Source organism: Tetranychus urticae, chromosome 1, assembly GCF_039701765.1.
Source record: "Tetranychus urticae isolate SD_2017Ah chromosome 1, NJAU_TeUrti_SD_1.0, whole genome shotgun sequence".
NCBI lineage: Eukaryota > Metazoa > Arthropoda > Arachnida > Trombidiformes > Tetranychidae > Tetranychus > Tetranychus urticae.
The window spans coordinates 1,301,937-1,323,445 of NC_142958.1; the positions used below are offsets into that span (position 1 = coordinate 1,301,937).

The 21,509-nt window shown below is 32.7% G+C and overlaps 5 protein-coding genes and 1 long non-coding RNA gene across 8 annotated transcripts; 5 read left to right on the forward strand and 1 right to left on the reverse strand.

The window, feature by feature from the left end:
* Positions 1–4,140: 4,140 nt before the first annotated feature.
* Positions 4,141–6,891, forward strand: LOC107368216 (low-density lipoprotein receptor-related protein 1B-like). Its single transcript, XM_015935994.3, has 3 exons — positions 4,141–5,633; positions 5,715–5,878; positions 5,962–6,891. The coding sequence occupies exons 1-3, from the start codon at positions 4,316–4,318 to the stop codon at positions 6,475–6,477; spliced, it is 1,998 nt and encodes a 665-aa protein (XP_015791480.2). The 5' UTR covers positions 4,141–4,315; the 3' UTR covers positions 6,478–6,891.
* A 667-nt stretch (positions 6,892–7,558) lies between these two features.
* LOC107368221 (protein cueball-like) lies at positions 7,559–9,621 on the forward strand. Its single transcript, XM_089266528.1, has 3 exons — positions 7,559–8,309; positions 8,400–8,545; positions 8,629–9,621. Exons 1-3 carry the CDS (start codon positions 7,697–7,699, stop codon positions 9,166–9,168), a joined length of 1,299 nt encoding a protein of 432 aa, XP_089122654.1. The 5' UTR covers positions 7,559–7,696; the 3' UTR covers positions 9,169–9,621.
* Positions 9,622–10,458: 837 nt separating this feature from the next.
* Positions 10,459–12,479, forward strand: LOC107368219 (protein cueball). Of its 3 annotated transcripts, none has more exons than XM_089266523.1 (3): positions 10,459–11,203; positions 11,267–11,442; positions 11,525–12,479. In XM_089266523.1, the coding sequence occupies exons 1-3, from the start codon at positions 10,594–10,596 to the stop codon at positions 12,125–12,127; spliced, it is 1,389 nt and encodes a 462-aa protein (XP_089122649.1). In that variant the 5' UTR covers positions 10,459–10,593; the 3' UTR covers positions 12,128–12,479. The 3 variants fall into 3 exon arrangements, with proteins under 3 accessions (XP_089122649.1, XP_089122651.1, XP_089122650.1); XM_089266525.1 differs by having other exon boundaries at positions 10,460–11,203; positions 11,291–11,442; XM_089266524.1 differs by having other exon boundaries at positions 10,463–11,203; positions 11,285–11,442.
* A 574-nt stretch (positions 12,480–13,053) lies between these two features.
* On the forward strand, positions 13,054–21,319 carry LOC149094329 (uncharacterized). The gene is made up of 2 exons (XM_089266529.1): positions 13,054–13,084; positions 20,397–21,319. The coding sequence occupies exon 2, from the start codon at positions 20,428–20,430 to the stop codon at positions 21,115–21,117; it is 690 nt and encodes a 229-aa protein (XP_089122655.1). The 5' UTR covers positions 13,054–13,084; positions 20,397–20,427; the 3' UTR covers positions 21,118–21,319.
* LOC107368226 (uncharacterized) lies at positions 13,734–15,850 on the reverse strand. The gene is made up of 3 exons (XR_001570105.3): positions 15,520–15,850; positions 15,335–15,445; positions 13,734–14,297 (listed from the first exon to the last, which is right to left on the reverse strand). It is a non-coding gene; the product is annotated as an uncharacterized LOC107368226 (long non-coding RNA).
* On the forward strand, positions 17,576–20,003 carry LOC107368215 (uncharacterized). The gene is made up of 3 exons (XM_089266520.1): positions 17,576–18,978; positions 19,062–19,222; positions 19,312–20,003. The coding sequence occupies exons 1-3, from the start codon at positions 17,694–17,696 to the stop codon at positions 19,906–19,908; spliced, it is 2,043 nt and encodes a 680-aa protein (XP_089122646.1). The 5' UTR covers positions 17,576–17,693; the 3' UTR covers positions 19,909–20,003.
* Positions 21,320–21,509: the final 190 nt, after the last annotated feature.

A 21,509-nucleotide genomic window follows, 5' to 3' on the forward strand; every position in this document is an offset into this window, starting at 1 on the left:
GCATTAAAAGACAAAAGGATAATTAATAGTAATTTGTTAAAGGTAATTAGTAGTAATTGCTTGTTATAAATAGTGATTGAATGTTTAATCTATTATATTGTATCAATGTTGTGCTTAAATAATAGAAAATAAACGCAATTTAAAGGAATGATGTAAATGGTGTAAAAGAGCGAAGATACAAAGGAATTGAAATTATGCAAATGATAAAACTAATCAAAGTGTTTAACCTTTTTTACACCTCATTCACCATCTTTTTCACCTTACTGTCCACAAATCTAACACATCCACCGAATCAACCACATCCTCACTTATAGAGACTTTTCTCAACAAAATTGTCCACCGCCCAAATCCAACAAATCGTTGACACTTTTCAAATATGATGGCGGTAAATAGTGCATGTGCTAGATTCGGGTGGTGGACAATCTTATAAAAATGTGGTGGCAAGAAAGCCACAGTCAAAGTGGTCGAAAATTTGGTACACAATTTTGAGATAGTCTCTTTGGAGAGTTACGATTTGGTTGATTTGATGATGATATGAGTAGTAGATATGATATACAGGCTGAAAGAGGAAGAGCTTATAAGGGAAAGAAGAGAAAAAAAGAAACAGCGAGAGAAGCTAAAGAGAAAAATATGGGAAAAACTTATTATTTTTTATTGCCTTATAACTAAAAGGTAAGGTTGTAAAACTTTTTATCGAATGTTTTTCGCATTTAAAATAAACGTTTTTAACAAAAAGTTCTACAACTTTACCTTTCAGTTTTGCAAAAGATGAAGAAGGCAAAGAAAATGAAGCGAATGAAGAAGGTAAAGGTAAAGGTAAATAAGATGAAAAAAGAAAAGAGAAAGAAGGCAAAGAAAGCAAAGAAGGCAAAGAAGGATAAAATGAAAGAAAAGGAAGACGGATTGAAAGAAGAGAAAGATCAAGAGAAAGAAAAGAAAGACGAAGAGAGAGAAAATAAGGCAAACTTTTTTGTTTTTCATAAAACTTTTATTATCATTATTATCATAAACGATTGTAAAAAACTACGTCTACGACAATCTTCGGCGTTTGATAGCCCGATCAAAATTGTTGTAGTTGTAGTTCGAGTTGATACTGCCCTCGTTATCAGCATCGGTTTCGTAAGATTCGCTCCGTTAGTGTGAAGCTAAAGAAATAGCGGTTTAGGAGACAGAAGAGTATAACGCTTCTCCATACTCATCCCCTACAACGAATGCTGAGTCAACGAGGGCAGTGTAAACTTTGACATCATTATTTTCATCAAAATTTCCATTATTACCCTTTCCATCATCATCATTATCATTACGATCATAACCATCCAAGTCATCAATATAAGGTCGGCTTATGAAGGCTGTATGCAACACTTTTTTACTTCAAGAAGTAACAATACGGTTGTTGCGTAAGAATTATTTCGTTAGATTCACACTCACGGGGCGAATCTGACGAAACCGATGCTGATAACGAGGGCAGTATCAACTCGAACTCCGTCTACAACAATATTGATCGGGCTTCTTTCTTTTCGTCTTCCATTCCTTTCAATTTTTCCTTCTTTGCCTTCTTTCTCTTCAGTATCTTTTGCAAAACTAAAAGGTAAAGTTGTAGAACTTTTTGTCAAAAACGTCTATTTTAAACGCGAAAAACATTCGACAAAAAGTTTTACAACTCTACCTTTCATCAATCGTTAGAAAGCAATAAAACAAAAATAAGTTTATCCCTTTTCTTTTCTCTTTACCTTCTTTCCCCTAACCCAGTCCCTAAAATGCGGTGTGATATACGAGTCGAGAGGCTCCTTCTCTTTCAGCCTGTATACTTACTACTGATATGTTTGTAAAAGTGGTAAATTTGGTGGAAAGAGGCAATCTCGTTAAAGCCTGTTGGATTATAAAAAGTTAATTGTCCATTACAAATTGTTTGCACCAAGAGTCGGCTCATAGTCCTAGGATTAAAAAACAATCACGAATAGAAACTTGTTTTTTTCTTCAACTAACTTTTCTCATGTCCAATAATTACATTGTATGTAAATTGTTACATGGTCCACATTTACATGTATATTAATAATATTAATAATAAAAATTTGAACTAAAACAGAAGAAAACTAGGAAACTTACAATTCAATGTAATGCGATTTGAATATAACTTACATAGGCTTTCGGTAAAACAAAAGTTTATAGGTTATAAGTAGAATTGTTATGTTTAAAGTAATTTGTTTAAGGTTATCAACTAAATTGGGATCAACAGTTGATGCAAATATGGAGACACACACAAAGAAATGTGCAAGTAAAAGGCCAAAATTGAACGGAAACATAATAATTTCAGTAAAGATGTATTCTTACAGAAAAGGTGAAATGAATTTGGTTATAATGACTGCACTTTGCCTTAAAAATCTCATCAAATTGTAGATACCATTAAGATCCTCATTTCTAGCCAAAGATGTACGGCGAGCCCTTGAATAACGAAACAATTAATCTGATGAATAACGTTATGATGATTATTGAATTACCTGACGTTTGCTTATTTTCCATATTTCCTCAACACCAATGATATTTGGATAATTTTGAATGGTAAGTATTGAAATGTTTTTGTTCTTTCTTATTACCCATTCGCTATCAAATTGTTATATCTGTTTACAGTTTGTATGAAATGGAAAAAAGTGATATTCAATTGCAGGACAATGTGCAAAAACTACAATTCTTAATAAATTACCGAATCTCCTGTTTACATCAACGGGGGTAAACAATCCAGAATATACAATCACAAGGATACCAAGTCGAAAATATGACAACAACAAATATGTGTGACAAGACAAAGCAACGTTACCACATGGTATTTCTAGCTGGAGAGTCTGATGATAAGCTAATCATCAAGGCGTTTGACAAACACTTTATGAAAATCGATGAAACATGATTTTTCAATCAAGTTCGGACTTCTGTATTCAGAAAACTGATAACGGATGGATATTTAGCTCGATGGGAAAGGTTGAATCCGTAATTGCTTAAGTTTCTAATAAATGTTATATTTTGTTGCCAATTTCTCAATTTTTGCTGCAAATGATGAAGTTTTTTAGCTACGCGAGTGAAAGGTGAGATTTATTTTTCAATTTGTTAATATTTTTATCTTTAATTCTAAATAAATTATCTCATTTGTCTTTTTTCAGACCAAAAAATGGAGATACTTTTGGTATCGTAGTAAGAAGTATGAGGGAACATCAAGCTGGTGTCAAGATGATCGATGGACAGGATATTATGTTGCTCTTGAAGAATGCAATTTGTATATTTACATAGATAAAGTTTAAAGATTGAAGGTTTTAATCTTGAAACTTCAGACAGAGAGAATCAAAACATGAGTTTCCGAGCGACAGAATTTTAACTTTAAAAAGCTAAACATTTTATGCGCTAGTTTATTCTTACATAAAGTCGATTTTAACAACAGGACTTGGCAAGGATGGTTTGATAGTGCCTTTTATATACAAAATCGTGAAATGAATACCTCGACAAAGAAATAATGATGATTGTGGGGCTTTTGTATGTCATTTTGCTGCGCTTTTGGTTTTCGAAAAATGACCAAATCAGAAAAATACAATATATAATATTTTCAGAAGGAGACTATAACGAGTCAAGTTTTATGTTGTTTTTTCTAGCTCATTTTATTATTAATATTTAATTCTGATTACATTGGAATTCATCATGATTTGCATTTTTCAAGAGGACACTATGGTCATAAGAACCAATCAAAGCAATTAAATAAAGAAGGAGAGGATTGAAGGGGTTATATTTACAAAATTATCTGATGAAAAGTAAGTAATTTAGGTGCATCAAACCCCAGTTTGCCATAATTTAATAAAAAATTTTCTTCATATTTAAGTGATAATCCCGAAGTCGAAAGAAAGCACAGCAAGAAGCGAGCGCATCGCAAAGATGTTCAACCGAAGAAGAAAAAGAAGCTAGAAAACCAAGAAAATGATAGTTTGCTTCCAAATATGTAAGCTGTATTATATTTTTATATTATATGTATCGTTTGATGGATCTGATAAAGAACTGAAAAATGCTGACATTCGTAGACACATAACTGTCATTGGATAATTGACGGCTCCAAACAAAGGGAGTGCAGTGATTAAAGTAATTTTGCTTACCAATCAAAGTTGATAAACACTCACTTTGAAGAGTTTATTCCAAACTGCTGTAGATTTTGTCTTGAAAACTCTTTCAATACAATCTTATTCATTTGATGATAAAAAAGATGAATTGAGCTTAAAATACAAAATCTGTAGCTTTTTAACGACAAATCAATATTTAAAAGTGTCTAATAACACCAATCGCCATGAAAGGACAAAACACATCGAGTAAACGTTATTCATCATTTGTCACTATTAACCATTGTTTAGTAACATTCTTGGTCATTGTTTTATCCATCAATCGTTCCCATGCTTTTCGGTTCTGGTGGACTGGACCAGAGCCTGTCGCTTCCACCACTGAGCCACCAGAAGAGATGACATCTTCTACTGGCGAATATTACACTCCACCTCCATTCGATTATTCTAGAGTTATCACCGTTAACAGAACTTACAAAGTTAATTGGTCCACTGAACTTCCTAAACTTTTTGACACGACTCCACCTTATCTCACTGCGACACCAGAAGGAGTTCAAAAGACATTTGAAGTTTCTGGTGAATTGGTTTCTCCAAATGATGATACCACTAGACCATCAGTGAATCACTGGCCAACTTATCCACCGTTTACCACTGACAAGGCACCAGAGGAAAATACACAGATATTTGGAGATGCTGGCAGAAGCAATGAGTCTCCTCCTGAAGCTGTTAACGATAAGTTAACACAAGAGCCTCGCTCGCAATTTGTGCATCGTTATTTTTGTAAATGTTATGAAGGGATTTGTACTATTTATAATGACAATCGTGCAATGACCTCCACAACTTTTCCCACTGAGACAACCGTAAAAAATCTTGAGATATACAGCAATTCATCTACTGAAGACGTTACTCATATGCTTAGCCCAGATTCGATCAGGTTACCTGAAATATTAACTAGTACCAGCCCTACTGAATCTACAGTTCAATCTCAAACCTCTTACGACGTTTTGGTGCCAACTTCAACAGAAGGTGATCCAAAGATATTTGAAGATGTTACCCCTGAACCTTCAGTAGAGAATCCCTGGCCAACTGTGAATTGTCACGCCGATGAGTTTAGTTGCCACTCGAAAAGGTTGTGTATTAAACCGCATTTGGTTTGTGATGGAATCAATGATTGTGATGATGGATCAGATGAGCTTATGTGTGATAGTAGGCTGCAAATTTTAAGTTCAGATTTTATTTGCGGGAATGATGACTGTATTCAGTCATACGACCCTGACCAAAGTCCATCTGCCTGTGGTCAATGGGATTTTGGAAATATTCATGTAGCATGTAAATATAAGAATGAAAAAGTACCTTCGGTCGTCTTTTCCTCACTGAATGCCTTGTACGAGACTATTGTACCAAAAAATGAATCAAAAATACATGCAAACAAGGCAATTCGATTTGATTTGAGTGGAATAAGTGCTTTTCATTACGTAAATAACTACGATATTTTAATTTGGTTAGATACAAGTAAAAACAAGATATATTGGACAACATTTTGGCCAAGTAAGTAACCTTTAACTTGATAAAAGAAAATTGAATTTAGGTTGAATTTTGAAAAAAGTTAAGACCATTAGCTTTTTAAAGGCTTAAGAAAAATTGGCGGATTGGAAATCTTGAAGCATCAAGTATCTATTAATGGGACACATCAAATTCATGGATTTGTTTATGATTGGGAGAATAACGTCTTAATTTGGGTTGATGACTATGGAATCAGATCAGATGAACTGTATATAGAATCTTTCATAAATGTATGTTTTAAATAACAAAACGAGCAATTACTTTGATTCTTCAAGACACTTATTCAACTATTTTTCTAACTCCGACTGAACAGCAAACTAAAATTTACCGTACTTTGGATCCTTCTTATGATAGACTTGGATCTATCACTATCGATGTAAAAAAACAGTTCATCTTCTGGACAAATGTTGGTGTTGGTCCAAATAGATCTAATTTCATCGAGCAAATCGATATAAGTGGCGAACCTAGAACCGAGAAAATAGTTGAAACGAACATCTTGCGTCCAGTTGGTTTAGCCATTGACACTGAAAACACCAAAGTCTATTGGATTGATGGCTTATATGGCACGTTGGAATCGGTCGGATATGATGGAACCAATCGTATCATTTTGTATGAATCTTTACCCTTCATAGATGAACTTATATCAATGGACATATTTTCAAATTATTTGTACTTCACTGATAAGATAAACAGTACAATCCAACGTATCAATATAAACAATGCAGTCAAAAAAGTCGATACATTGGTATCAGTACGAAATGGTCCACCTACATGGGTTAAAATAATTGATCCGAGAGTACGATTTTCAAGTTCAGATAATGGACCCTAAATGGACTGATCTTAAAGTGATAAACCAAATCGACAGCTGTGATTAACGTCCAATTACCTCTAGTTTTTGTATTCAACTTCAACTTGTCCATTAGAGATTCCGATTTTCAATGTAATTTCCTAACTGATTCATTTTAAATGTGATATTTTGATTCCTTCTCAGTGGTCACCATTAACCGGACTTTTTTCATTATGAATAATCAACTTTATTCATCTCCCACCTTCTCAAGGAACACATTGGACCAAAATCGTAAAACCAGTTATTTTCACTGTAATCCTTTAACCTCACAAACCATTAGAATAAGAAATTTACCTCTTTTTGACCAACTTTTGTCATGTTTTTGATGAATGTTTTTTTTTGAAATTTTACACAAAACATATTTTAACAAGCAATAAAGTATTATTAATATTTAAACTGAGTCACAATTTGAATTTACTTTTACTGTACATTAACAGCTATAAAGGAGCCGTTGACTTGACAGGATTGAAATTTAAAACATATTTAAAAATGAATGAAATTGACTCGGGATTTTAATCAAAGTTTTAGGTTATTAATTAATGACTGGCTTATATTTGATTGAACTGAAAAAACCGAGAGTCAAGATTTGTATGAAGACTAGTTTCATCTATGAACAGAGGAACAAAGTTTTTTAATCAATTGTATTGTGTATTTATTAAATAAATTTTATTTATTTATTTATGAGGGTTGACTAGCTGATATTTTCTTTATGATTGGAAGACGGAGTCATCTGAATATCTTTTTTGCTTGAAATATTGACTTGATTAAACGATCAACTTTAAATTTTTATGATTAAATTTTCGTCAATTAGATCAGTGAATAAGTTAAATCAATAATTGTTGACCAAATGATTTAAATCTCGACATGAAAACTAAAATAAAGGGTTTTGAGGTTCATTTCTACCAAAACTGAGGGAACAGTTAAGACTGAAAAATGCTGACTTTCGTATACATATTACTGTCATTGGATAATTGACGGCTCCGAACAAAGGGAATGCAGTGATAAAAGTAATTTTGCTTACCAATCAAAGTTGATAAACACTCACATTGAAGAGTTTATTCCAATTGGTTGTAGATTATGTTTTGAAAACTCTTTCAATACAATCTTATTCATTTCATGATAAAAATGAGCATAAAATACAAAATCTGTGGCTTTTCAACGACAAATCAATATTTAACAGTGTCTAATAACATCAATCACCATGAAAGGACAAAACTTATCATGGAAACGTTATTCATCATGTGTCACCTTAAATCATTGTTTATTAACATTCCTGATCGTTATTTCATGTGTCAATTATTCTCATGGTTTTTGGGATTGGGTGCCTTTCTGGTCATCACAGCAGGATGCTCGGCCAACGTCGATTTGTGGTGTCGGTGAGTTTAGTTGCCACTCGAAAACGTGGTGTTTTAAATCGAACCGGATTTGTAATGGATTCAATGATTGTTGGGATGGATCAGATGAGCTTATATGTCCAAATAAAACTTCAATAATTTATCCAGCTTTAAATTGTATGGGTGGCGAATGTCCTTTGTCATACATAAATAAAGAGATTTCACCTCTCTGTGATTTTTGGGATGATAGAAATGTAGCATGTAAACATCACAAAGGAAAACCTTTGATCGCCTTTTCCACATTAAATGCCTTGTATGAGACTAGGTTACCAGTAGATCGTTCAAAAATACAAGTAAACGCGACACTCCAACAAATAAATTTGACTGAAATAAGTGCTTTTGATTACGATAATTTGGACGATCTTTTGATTTGGTTAGATAATCGTGATGACAAGATATTTTGGGGAAAATTCGTTCAGAGTAAGTAACCTTTAACTTGATAAATGAAAATTGAATTTAGGTTGAATTTTGACTTAAGTTAAGACCATTACCTTTTTAAATGTCTTTCAGCTGATAAAGTTGAAATGCTTGGCAGTCAAGTAACTGTTAATGGGATAAATATGATTTTTGGATTCGCTTATGATTGGAAGTACCAAGCTATAATCTGGATAGATAGATATGGAATCCGCTCAAAAAGATTGTATTATGAGATGGAGGTATGTTTTGATTATTGTAACGGGCAGTTAATTTGATTCTTTAAGAAATCTAATTTTACTATTTTCTCACTCCAACTGAACAGCAACCTAAGCTTTACCGTACTTTGGATCTTGATTATGATTACCCTGGATGTATCACTATCGATGTCAAGAAACGTTTAATCTTTTGGACAAGTATTGGTTCCGATCCAGGCAGAGTTATTGATTATCCTAAGTTCATCGAGCGAATCGATATAAGTGGTGAACCTGAAACCAAAAAAATAGTTGAAACGAACATCTTTAGTCCAGTTGGCTTAGCCCTCGACACTAGACAAAAAAAAGTCTATTGGTTTGATGAAGTATTTGGTACGATGGAATCGGCCGGATATGATGGAACCAATCGTATCATTTTGTATAGATCTTTGCCCTTCATAGGTAATCGCATATCAATGGACATATTTTCAAATTATTTGTACTTCACTGATAAGGTAAACAGTAAAATCCATCGAATCAATATAAACAGTGCAGTCAGTAAAGTTGATACATTGATATCTGTACCTAATGGTCCACCTACATGGATTAAAATAGTTAACCCTATGTCAATGTTGGGGGAATACTTGTATTTCAGTTTCGAAGAAATGTGATGGAACTCCTTTATTGTAAAGATAGTTCCGATAAAAAATGTTTGCATCATGGATGTGATGAAAAGTTATTTAAATGTACAAATGGTAAATGTATTCCCAAAAATTGGCTTTGTGATTCAGAAGATGATTGCAGTGACAAATCAGACGAAACTGTAAAGTCTCGGATCCACCTTCCAAGTTTCATCGATAAATCATTAAAATGTAATGATATTATAGATTGTCCTGATGGATCAGACGAAAAAGAATATGGCCATGAATCTTCAGAAAAGGAGTTTAGGTGTGACGATGGTACTTGCATTGACAATCATTCCGTTTTGATCAAGAGTTTGACTGTAAAGATAAAAGTGATGAGATTGGACCAAAATCGTAAACCAGTTAACCGATGTTATTATCACTGTAATCCTTTAACCTTACAAATCATTAGAATAAAAAATTTACCTATTTTTGACCAAATTTTTCATGTTTTTTGATGAATGGCTTTTTTGAAATTTTACCCAAAAAATATTTAAATAAGCAATAAAATATTATTATAGTTAAACTAAATAACAATTTGAATTTATTTTACTGTACTATCTACCATTTACAGCTAGAAAGGAGTCGTTGGCTTGACAAGGTTGAAATTTAAAACATATGTAAAGATAAATGAGTTTGACTCAAAAATTTAATCAAAGTTTAAGGTTAATTAATGACTGGCTTATATTTGATTGAACTCAAAAAAACCGAGAGTCAAGATTTTATATGAAAAGCTAGTGTCATCTATGAACAGAGGAACAAAGTTTTTTAATAATTGTGTATATCAATGTTTGACACTTTTTTTGATCATTTATTTATGAGGGTTGATTAGCTGATGTGTTCATCATGATAAGAAGACGAAATTGTCTGAGAATTATTGTATTGCTTGAAATATCAGCTTGATTAAACGATTAATTTTGCTTTGAATAGCAGAATTTTCTTCAATTAGATTAGGTAATACAGTTAAGTGTAAGTTAAATCAATGATTGTTGACCAAATGATTTAAATTTTGACATGAAAACTGAAATGACATCATTGGTTTGATATAAAAAAATGAAAATGAAATATCATGTGAGCCTTCAGTTTGATGGAAAAAGTAGATTTCTTAAACGAGTCAATATCTGATAGAGGACTGCAAAATGCTGACTTTCGTATACATATTGCTGTCATTGGATAATTGACGGCTCCGAACAAAGGTAATGGCGCGATTTAAGTAATTTTGCTTACCAATCAAGTTGATAAACACTCACATTGAAGAGTTTATTCCAAATTGCTGTAGATTTTGTCTTGAAAACTCTTTCAATACAATCTTATTCATTTGGTGATAAAAAAGCTGAATTGAGCTTTAATACAAAATCTGTAGCTTTTCAACGACAAATCAATATCTAACAGTGTCTAATAACATCAATCACCATGAAAGAACAAAACAAATCATGGAAACGTTATTCATCATGTGTCACCTTAAATCATTGTTTATTAACATTTTTGATCGTTATTTCATGTGTCAATTATTCCCATGGTTTTTGGGATTGGGTGCCTTTCTGGTCATCAGAAGAGGATGCTCGTCCAACTGTGATTTGTGATGCCGATGAGTTTAGTTGCGACTCGAAAAGGTTGTGTATTAAATGGTTTTCGCTTTGTGACGAACTCGTTGATTGTGATGACAAATCAGATGAGCTTCTATGTGAAAGAGTAGGTTATCTTCCTGAACATTTAGGTTGTAACAAAGGCGAATGCCCTCGATCATACAAACGAGACCCAACTCCACCTCAATGTACTGATGTTAAAAATATAGAATGTAGACATCACAGGGAAAATGTACCTTTGCTCGTCTTTTCAACACTGAATACCTTGCATGAGACTAGTTTACCAGAAGATCGTTCAAAAATACAAGTAAACAAGATACGTCAATTAAATTTGAGTGGAATAAGTGCTTTTGATTACGATAATTTCAACGATGCTGTAATTTGGTTAGATAAGAGTGAAAACAAGATATTCGTGGCACGATTTAACGTTAGCCCAGGTAAGAGACATTCAACTTGATACAATAAAATTGAATTCAGGTTGAATTTTCAGTTAAATTAAGATTGTTACCTTTTTAAAGGATTAGATGAGATGAAAATCCATGAGCGTGAAGTAGCTGTTAATGGGACACATAAAATTCATGTATTCGCTTATGATTCGTTGAATAAAGTTATATTCTGGATTGATGACTATGGAATCAGATCAGAAAATTTGTTTAAAATGTTCCGTAAGACACAAGTAAGTTTTAATTATTAAAAAGAGCAGTTCAATTGATTTTTAAAAAGTTTAATTTGATTATTTTCTTACTTCAATTGAACAGCAGCCTAAACTTTACCGTACTTTGGATCCTTCTTATGAAAGACCTGGATCTATCACTATCGATGTGAAGAAACAGTGCATCTTTTGGATGAATATTCCTGTCAATCCAGACAGACCTTTTGCTACTCCTATATTCATCGAGCGAATCGATATAAGTGATGAACCGAAAACCGAAAAAATAGTCAAAGGCGAGTTTGAACCCAAATGGAACTACCCGCTTGGCTTAGCCATTGACACTAAAAACACCAAAGTCTATTGGATTGATTTAAGGGGTACGGTAAACTCGGTTGGATATGATGGAACCAATCGTATCATTTGGTATAGAAATTTAAAACGAACGTCTGAACTTATATCAATGGACATATTTTCAAATTATTTGTACTTCACTGATAAACCGCGAAGTAAAATCCATCGTATCAATTTAAACAATGGAGTCAGTAAAGCTGATACTTTGGTATCTGTACCTAATGATCCACCTACACGGATTAAAATAGTTGACCCGAGAGTACAATTTACGAACTTTGCTCCCATTCTAAAGGGTGGAGCAAAAGCAGAGTCACAAATTATTGATCCGATTATCTTGCCTGAATTTTGGCCACGTTAAGCTGAATACTCGAAAAGGTCAACAACTCTTAGACAAATGTGTGATTTCACCAAAATACGGACTAATATATCGAAAAAAATTGCCGAAAGCTCCGGCAAAAATCTTATGTTCGACTTGAAGAAAAATTACGTGAAGTATCGAGAGATGGGCCATTTTCAATAATTAAATAACCAACTTGTAGCTTGATTTCAGCAATATCATTCAATAAAAATCCATCGAATTGCCTGTTTTCATTATCTTATTATTATTAATAAATCTTCATTTACATTGTAATGACCTTTCTTTTCCCTGCTCAAAGGAATTTGATTCATGTATTTAAGAGACTAATTAAAAATGAAATTTATTGCTCAAATGGATTGATCATTGCAAGAGATATGGAGGAATCTTATCTAAAGAAAAATGAAATTAAATAAAATGAACTTATCCCAGAAGCAAGGAATAGTGTGATTCTGTTCTTAATGCAAAAAATCATGTATGATTATGATGGAATGAATTATTATCGCTTTAATTTGGATTGATGACTATGGAGTCAGATCAAAAAGATTTTTGAAAAATTTCTTGAAGAATGACGTATGTTTTAAGTACCGGTATTAAAACGAGCAGTTAATTTGATTCTTCGATAAATTTAATTAAACTATTTTCTTACTTCAATTGAACAGCAAACTAAACTTTACCGTACTTTGGATCCTTCTTATGATAGACCTGGATCTATCACTATCGAAGTGAAGAAACGTTTCATCTTTTGGACAAATATTGGTGCCGATCCAAACAGACCTTTTGATTTTCCTAAGTTCATCGAGCGAATCGATATAACCGATGGTGAACCGAAAACCCAAAAGATAGTTGAAACGAACATCTTGCGTCCAGTTGGTTTAGTTTGTTAATATAATAAACCTTAGAAGCTCTTCAAATCTTTCATTTCATTTCAACTTGAATGATAATTTGTTTCTATTCAATATTGCGTTTCTTTCATTGAAATTAACATGGTTTGTAGGGAAATGAAAACTTAATCTATTTGTGTGATTCATTACAATTGAAAATTATTATAAAATTTCTCTGATGAAAAGTTCACGACATAATTCACGACAAAGTTAAAACTTCGATCAGAAGTAACCCAAACTTAGTAAGTTATGTAAACCGTTAATCCAAGTTCCTTAGCTGATCATGCAGTCAACACTGTCCCAATGCAGCCTCAACCTTTTGTTGCTGATCAATTTCGGGTTGCAGTTCAGTCTCCAGTTCCAATTCCTATTCCAATTCGTATGCCTGTTCCTATGCCTGTGCATGGCCAAGTCCCAGTTCCAGTTCAGGTTCCACCACCACCTCATCATCATCACCATTTCCAATTTTCGCTTTTATTCATTACAAAATGAATATTATTAATATGGCAAAGTGTAAAGCATTTAACTTTTGTACTTCGCATTCTGAAAATTGTGTTTTTTATGCCGATCGTAACCTACTCTCAACTTACTTCACTCTTTTCTTTGAAAAAAATTCAATAAAATCCTCTTTCCTTCAATTAAACTTAGATTTTGTGCAGCTGTCGAATCACATTTTATATAAAGTTTTAGTTTTTCTCATTGACAATGTTTTGTTTCATGAAAAATTTGAGTCATAAATATGGATTGAATTTATTGTATTCAGTGGAAACAAATTTAAGATGATTCATAATGAAAGAGCGGCTGTTTAAAAATAGTCGATTGATAGTTACATTGAGAAACCAAAAAGGTATTCTGGTTTAATGATAAATAATTAAAGATGATGCATAACTTGGTAATGTTTTAAATAAAAAACAGTTACAGGTAAATAATTGAATCTAAGTTATCCGCTCTTTCTGGCTCTCAGGTTAATAGGGTTACGGGTTTAAGGTTTACAAACAAAAAGTAATACATTTTACATGGTAAGGTAAAGTGAAATAAACAATAATCGAAGTGACCATTGTCCTACTTTAATCAGGAGCAATTAAAGGTTTTTTTACATCATCTTGAATTAGTTTAACATCAATTTATTGGTGATCTTTAATGGGAAATTAGTGATTTGTGTGTTCAAGCAAAATAACGCAGTTGAATTGTTTGTTTGCAGTTCCAATCAGCTATCAATTATTTTCATTGAAATCAAATTGGTAAATAGTAATCATTCCTTCTCTGTGTTGGCCATACTTCTTTTACCACTTTTCATGGGATAAATGATGATTGAAAGCATTAAAAGACAAAAGGATAATTAATAGTAATTTGTTAAAGGTAATTAGTAGAAATTGCTTGTTATAAATAGTAATTGAATGTTTAATCTATTATATTGTATCAATGTTGTGCTTAAATAATAGAAAATAAACGCAATTTAAAGGAATGATGTTAATGGTATAAAAGAGCGAAGATACAAAGGAATTGAAATTATGCAAATGATAAAACTAATCATAATGGTTAACCTTTTTTACACCTCATTCACCTATTTTTCACCGTACTGTCCACCATATTATCCACAAATCTAACACATCCACCGAATCAACCACATCGTCACTTAAAGCGACTTTTCTCAACGAAACCGTTCATGACTTTTCAAATATGATGACGATTAATAGTGGATTAATTAATATTGGATTTGCTAGATTCGGGTGGTGCCCAATCTTTTAAAAAATGTGGTGAAAAAAGCCGCTCTGGTCGACAATTTGGTACACAATTTTGAGATAGTCTCTTTGAAAAGTGACGATTTGGTTGATTTGGTGGTGGGCAATATGTTGGATAAAAGTGGTGGTGGAAAAAGGTGATCTCCTGAAAGCCTGTTGGATTATTAAAAGTTAACTGTTCATTGAATATTGTTTGCACTAAAAGTCGGCTCATAGTCCTAAGATTGAAAAACAACCGCGAATAGAAACTTGTTTTTGTCTTCAATTAATTTTTCTCATGTCCAATGAATATTAATAATAAGAATTTGAACTAAAACTATACAAAAACTAGAAAATTTGCCCTACAATGAAATGCGATTTGAATGTAACTAACATAGGCATAGACAACATAGACTAACTAACACAAGTTTACTGTTTATAAGTAGACTGGTTAGGTTTAAAGCTAACTAAATTCAACCAAAGTCAACTAAATTGGGATGAACAGTTGGCGTAAGCAAAAACACGAAGAAACACAAAAGAAATGTGCAAGTAAAAGGTCAAAATTGAACGGAAAAATAATAATTTCAGTAAAGATTCATTCTTACAGAAAAGGTGAATTAAAGTTGGTTCCAATGACTTTACTTTGCCTTAAATATCTCATCAAATTGTAGATACCATTAAGATCCTCATTTCCAGCCAAAGACGTTCGGCGAGCCCTTAAATAACGAAACAATTAATCTTTATCTCGATTTACAAATGAAAAGACAAAATTAAACAAAATTAAACTTACAATTGAAGGCAATCACCATTTTCACAGATCCTCATGACTTGAGCTGATGGTTGATCATTGAATGAAGTAACAATCAAAAAGATGATTAAAATATAGCCAAATGGCATAGTTATTTTGCTCATATTTGAATTCATATTAATTGACGATGTTGACCAGATTTGAAACAATCAGTAAATTTGGTTATTTGGCTATTCAAAGTACAATATTTAAAATAATTGAGAGTAAGTAATTTGTCGAGGAAACGAAAAAATTCAATATTGAAGTTTCACTGAAACAGGTTCGAGAAATGAAGAGTTGGCTGAATACACTGATTTACAACTGTAAGATAACTTGATCAAGTAATCACTAGATTAATACGAGTTGCTCATTTTGTAAGATTGCTCATGTTTTCATCATTTTCCTTGTTTTACTGAATAATCTTGAATTTTCATTAAAACCAAATATTCTGATGGCAAAGGTGGAGCTTAAAGGTGATTACATCTGTTATCATTATGATTATTAAAAAAAGGTAAGCCTGATTTTTGCCTAAATTTAATAAAGATGAAAAAAGGGTTCACACAGACAAATTAAACATCAACATTTTTGAAAGGTTAAACAGTTTGTGGGTTCATTTTAATCTGATTAGTATTGTGTTTAAGCTTCTGGTTATTCAGTAAATCTTTCAATCTTTCACCAAATTTGATATGAATTTTTATTTATTCAAAATAAACAAATTACAATTCAAAAAATTAATTTGTTTTCATTATTTACTGACACTTTTTTGTTTGTATCTTTCACCAATTCATTTTCAATTCATTCATTTTGTAGTTTAACCTGACAAATGTTTGCAATTATTTGCTTCATTTTCAAGTAATTTTTGTTTTCATCAAACAATTTGAAATTTAATTAATCAATTTGAATCACCACAAGAATATAAAATTTGGTTTCTTTTGGTGTAAATTTTGGTTCATCTTTACTCTGGTTTCAAGCTTTGAAAACATTGAGTTGTTTCTGGTTGTTGCTGTTGAATATTTGATTAACAATGCTTGTTTGCTCAGTGATTATTTTAATCATCAAATATTACATTAACATTTAAATTACAATTTATTATTATTATGCTATTGTTAGTTTACTTTTCAATCATTGAAATAAAGTTCATCACTGGCAAATTCAAGATTAAACAAAAAACACATCAAATAAAAGCAGAGGTAAAACAAATAAGCAAAATGTTTTATTGTCAAGTTGATTGTAATAACCTGTCATAACGATCAAATGATAAAAAAGACACAGACGTAACACTTGCTCGTACTTCACTTAAAAACACAACTATTCAACGTATCAATATGAACAAGGCAGTGAACTTGATACATCTATATTCAGTGCGTCCTCACTTCAGTTATATCCTCGACTGAGCTACATTTTTTGGTAACTCAATAGGTAAACTGGCAAGGAAAGTAATCTTGCTGGTGCGGGCAGATCAAAACGAGAGTGGGTCTAATGGATTCCCAGTGTCAGAAAACCCTTAAACCATAATCTCCCATCGAACAGATCGATTTGGAAAAAGTTAAAGGTAAATGAATCAAAGTAATGAAATGAGCATAAAATTTTACATCATATAAGTTTATAACAAAAAAGTTGCTCTCTGTCAGTTTATGGTAGAAATGAGTTTTGTACAACACTTGAAGACGAAATTGACTGAGAATCATTGTATTTCTTGAAATATCGGCTTGATTAAACGATTAAATTTGCATTGAATAGCAAAATTTTCTTCAATTAGATTAGGTAATACAGTTAAATGTGGGTTAAATCAATGATTACTGTCCAAATTGATTTGATATACAAAATGAAAATGAAATTTCATGTAGACCTTTCAGTTTGATGAAAAAAATAGATTTCTTAAAGGCGTCAATATCTGATAGAAGGCTGAAAAATGCTGACATTCGTTTCCATATTACTGTCATAAGATAATTGACGGCTCCGAACAAAGGAAATGCAGTGATTAAAGTAATTTTGCTTACCAATCAAAGTTGATAAACACTCACATTGAAGAGTTTATTCCAAATGGTTGCAGATTTCGTCTTGAACTCTTACAATATAATCTAATTCATTTCGTTATAGAAATGAGGTTAAAATACAAAATCTGTAGCTTTGCAACGACAAATCAATATTAAAAGTGTCTAATAACATCAATCACCATGAAAAGACAAAATACATCGTGTAAACGTTATTTATCATTTGTCACTATCAACCATTGTTTATCGACATTTTTGATCGTTATTTTATCCATCAATCGTTCCCATGCTTCACGGTTCTGGTGGGCTAGATCAGAGCCTGTCGCTTTTACCACTGAGCCACCAGAAGAGATGACATCTTCTACCGGTGAATATTACCTTACTCCACCTGCGTTTGATTATTCTACAATTAACAGACCCCAAAAAGTTATCTGGGCCACTGAACTTCCTGAAATTTTTCACACGAGGCAACCTTATCTGACTGTGACACCAGAAGGAGCTCAAAAGACATTTGAAGTTTCTGGTGAATTGGTTTCTCCAAATGATGATACCACTGGACCATCAGTGAATCACTGGCCAACTTATCCACCTTTTACCACTAACAAGGCACCAGAGGAAAATACACAGATATTTGGAGATGTTGACAGAAGCAATGAGTCTCCTCCTGAAGCTGTTACCGATGAGCCAACACAAGAAAATCGCTCGCAATTTGTGCATCGTTATTTTTGTAAATGTTATGAAGGGATTTGTACTATTTATAATGACAATCGTGTAATGACCTCCACAACTTTTCCCACTGAGACAACCGTAGAAAATCGTGAGATATTGAGCGATTCATCTACTGAAGACGTTATTATTATGCGAACCCCAGATTTGATCAGGTTACCTGAAAGATCAACTACTACCAGCACTACTGAATCTACAGCTCAAACCTCTTACGACGTTTTGGTGTCAACCTCAAGAGAAATTGATTCAAAGACATTTGCACCTTCAGTAGATAATCCCTGGCCAACTGTGAATTGTGATGCCGATGAGTTTAGTTGCCACTCGAAAAGGTTGTGCATTAAACCGCATTTGGTTTGTGATGGAATCAATGATTGTGATGATGGATCAGATGAGCTTCAATGTGAAAGTGCAACTCAAACTATTAGTCCAGATTTAATTTGTGTGAATGATGAATGTCCTAGGTCATACGAACGTAACCCAAGTTCACCTCAATGTACTGAATGGGATTCTAGAAATTTAGCATGCAAACATCACAAAGGAAATGTACCTTTGATCGTCTTTTCCACATTGAATGCCTTGTATGAGAATAATTTACCAGAAAATCGTTCAAAAATACAAGTAGACAAGGAAGTTCAATTCGATTTGAGTGGGATAAGTGCTTTTGATTACGAAAATGTAAACGATACTGTAATTTATTTAGATACGAGTGCAAATAAGATATTTACGGTACCATTTATTCCGAGTAAGAAACATTTAACTTTAAGATTTAAGAAAATGAATTTTGGTTGAATTTTGAGTTAAGTTAACATCCTTACCTTTTTAAAGTCTTAGACGTAATTGCAATCCAAGAGCGTCGCGTAGCTATTAATGGGACACATGGATGGATTCATGGATTCGCTTATGATTGGATGAACCACGCTTTAATCTGGATTGATGACTATGGAATCAGATCAAAAAGATTTTTGAAAAATTTCTTGAAGAATGACGTATGTTTTAAGTACCGGTATCAATATGAGCAGTTAATTTGATTTTTCGTTAAATTTAATTAAACTATTTACTTACTCCAACTGAACAGCAAACTAAACTTTACCGTACTTTGGATCCTTCTTATGATAGACCTGGAGCCATCACTATCGATATGAAGAAACAATGCATCTTTTGGATGAATATTGGTGCGGATCCAAACAGACCTTTTGATTTTCCTGTGTACATCGAGCGAATCGATATAAGTGGTGAACCTAGAGCCCAAAAAATAGTTGAAACGAACATCTTGCGTCCAGTTGGTTTAGCCATTGACACTGAAAACACCAAAGTCTATTGGATTGATGGTTTATATGGCACGTTGGAATCGGTCGGATATGATGGAACCAATCGTATCATTTTGTATGAATCTTTGCCTTTCATGGATGAACTCATATCAATGGACATATTTACAAATTATTTGTACTTCACTGACAAGATAAACAGTACAATCCAACGTATCAATATAAACAATGCAGTCAAAAAAGTCGATACATTGGTATCTGTACCTTATGGCCCACCTACATGGGTTAAAATAGTTGACCCGAGAGTACAGTTTTCGACCTTTTATCCCGATCTAAAATTACCGACGATCAACGATTTAATATCAAGTATATTAATAGATGATATAAGTTCAGCTGATGGACCCTAATCTACTCTTTATAATGACCTTTCTCTTCTCTGTTCAAAGGAATTTGATTAATGTATGCAAGAGAATAATTAAAAATAAAATTTTTTGTTCAAACGCATTGATCATTGCAAGAAACATGGAAGAATCATATTCAAAGAAAAGGAAATTAAAATGATTCTGGTCTCGATGCAAAAAAACTCATGCACAACTCTGATGGAATGAATTTGAAGACTCATCAATAACGATACAATCGATGCTGATCACACGATGAACTCCTTTCCTTGGTCGGTATCATAAATTGTTTTTTGTAATCCAATATGCGAAATATTAAATGTATTCATTTGAATCAAGATACCAATCTTGCTTATTCAGCTTATTCTCAATAAGTTTCAATAGCACTCGTTTGATTGAACTTGAGATTGATCAAACAAACTATTAATATAATAAACCTTAGAAGCTCTTCATATCTTTCATTTCATTCCAACTTGAATGTTAAGTTTCTATTGAACATTGCGTTTCTTTCATTAAAATTAACCTAAAATGTCTGTCGATTCGAAAATTAAAATGGAAAAAATCCTTAGTTTTAAATTGTATTATTTACTAACTATAATTGTTATATTCAACAGCTTCCAGAGTATTCACTCGTTTCCTAACATTCGTGTAGTCAACTTTTCCCATCCACATGCAACTGCGCCTCCAGAAATATCCGTAAATGTGTTTCCAATGCATCGATACTCAAAATTGAATTGTGGAACATCACAATTCTCTTGTAATGATTCTTGTATTCCACTTTCATGGAAATGTGATAAAACCGCCGATTGTAAAGATGGTTCCGATGAAATAGATTGTAATTATCATGACTGTGATAACAATCAATTTAAATGTGCAGATGGTAAATGTATTCCCAAAATTTGGCTTTGTGATTCAGAAGATGATTGCGGTGACAAATCGGACGAAGTAAACTGTAAAGTCTCGTGTCCACCTTCCCAGTTTACTTGTTCCATTGGTAATAAGTGTATCGATAAAATGTTACAGTGTAATGGTATTACAGATTGTCCTGATGGATCAGACGAAAAAGAATGTGGTCATGAATGTTCAAAAATGGAGTTTAGGTGTGACGATGGTACCTGCATTGATAAGTCATTCCGTTGTGATGAAGAAATTGACTGCAAAGATAAAAGTGATGAGATTGGTTGTGATCAACGGCACACATCGTACTTTGGTCAATAGCAATGGATTGGAAAAAGCAAAACCCTGATTTCATCTTTGATTAAATATGCTTTTCTTTGCAAATAAGGCTCTGAATTGCAAGCAGAGATGACAGACCAAAACTATGATCCAGCATCTTTGAATTTAAATGTCAATTTTATAAACTGTTGCCTTAATGCTAAATGTAATCTTTGGCCAAATAAATTAGAATAAAATCTCAAAAGCTGGTTGTCACTAAAAAGACACAATTTACATAAATTGGAAAAAATTGTTGCTACAAATCAAATACCGAACACTTTTTTCAATTTGTCAATTGTTCTCTTGATTTTGGTCATCAGCCTTAAATCATGCAAGATCCATGTAAAAAAAGTTATGCCATTTTATTACTTATGTTGTCAGATTTGAGGCTTCTT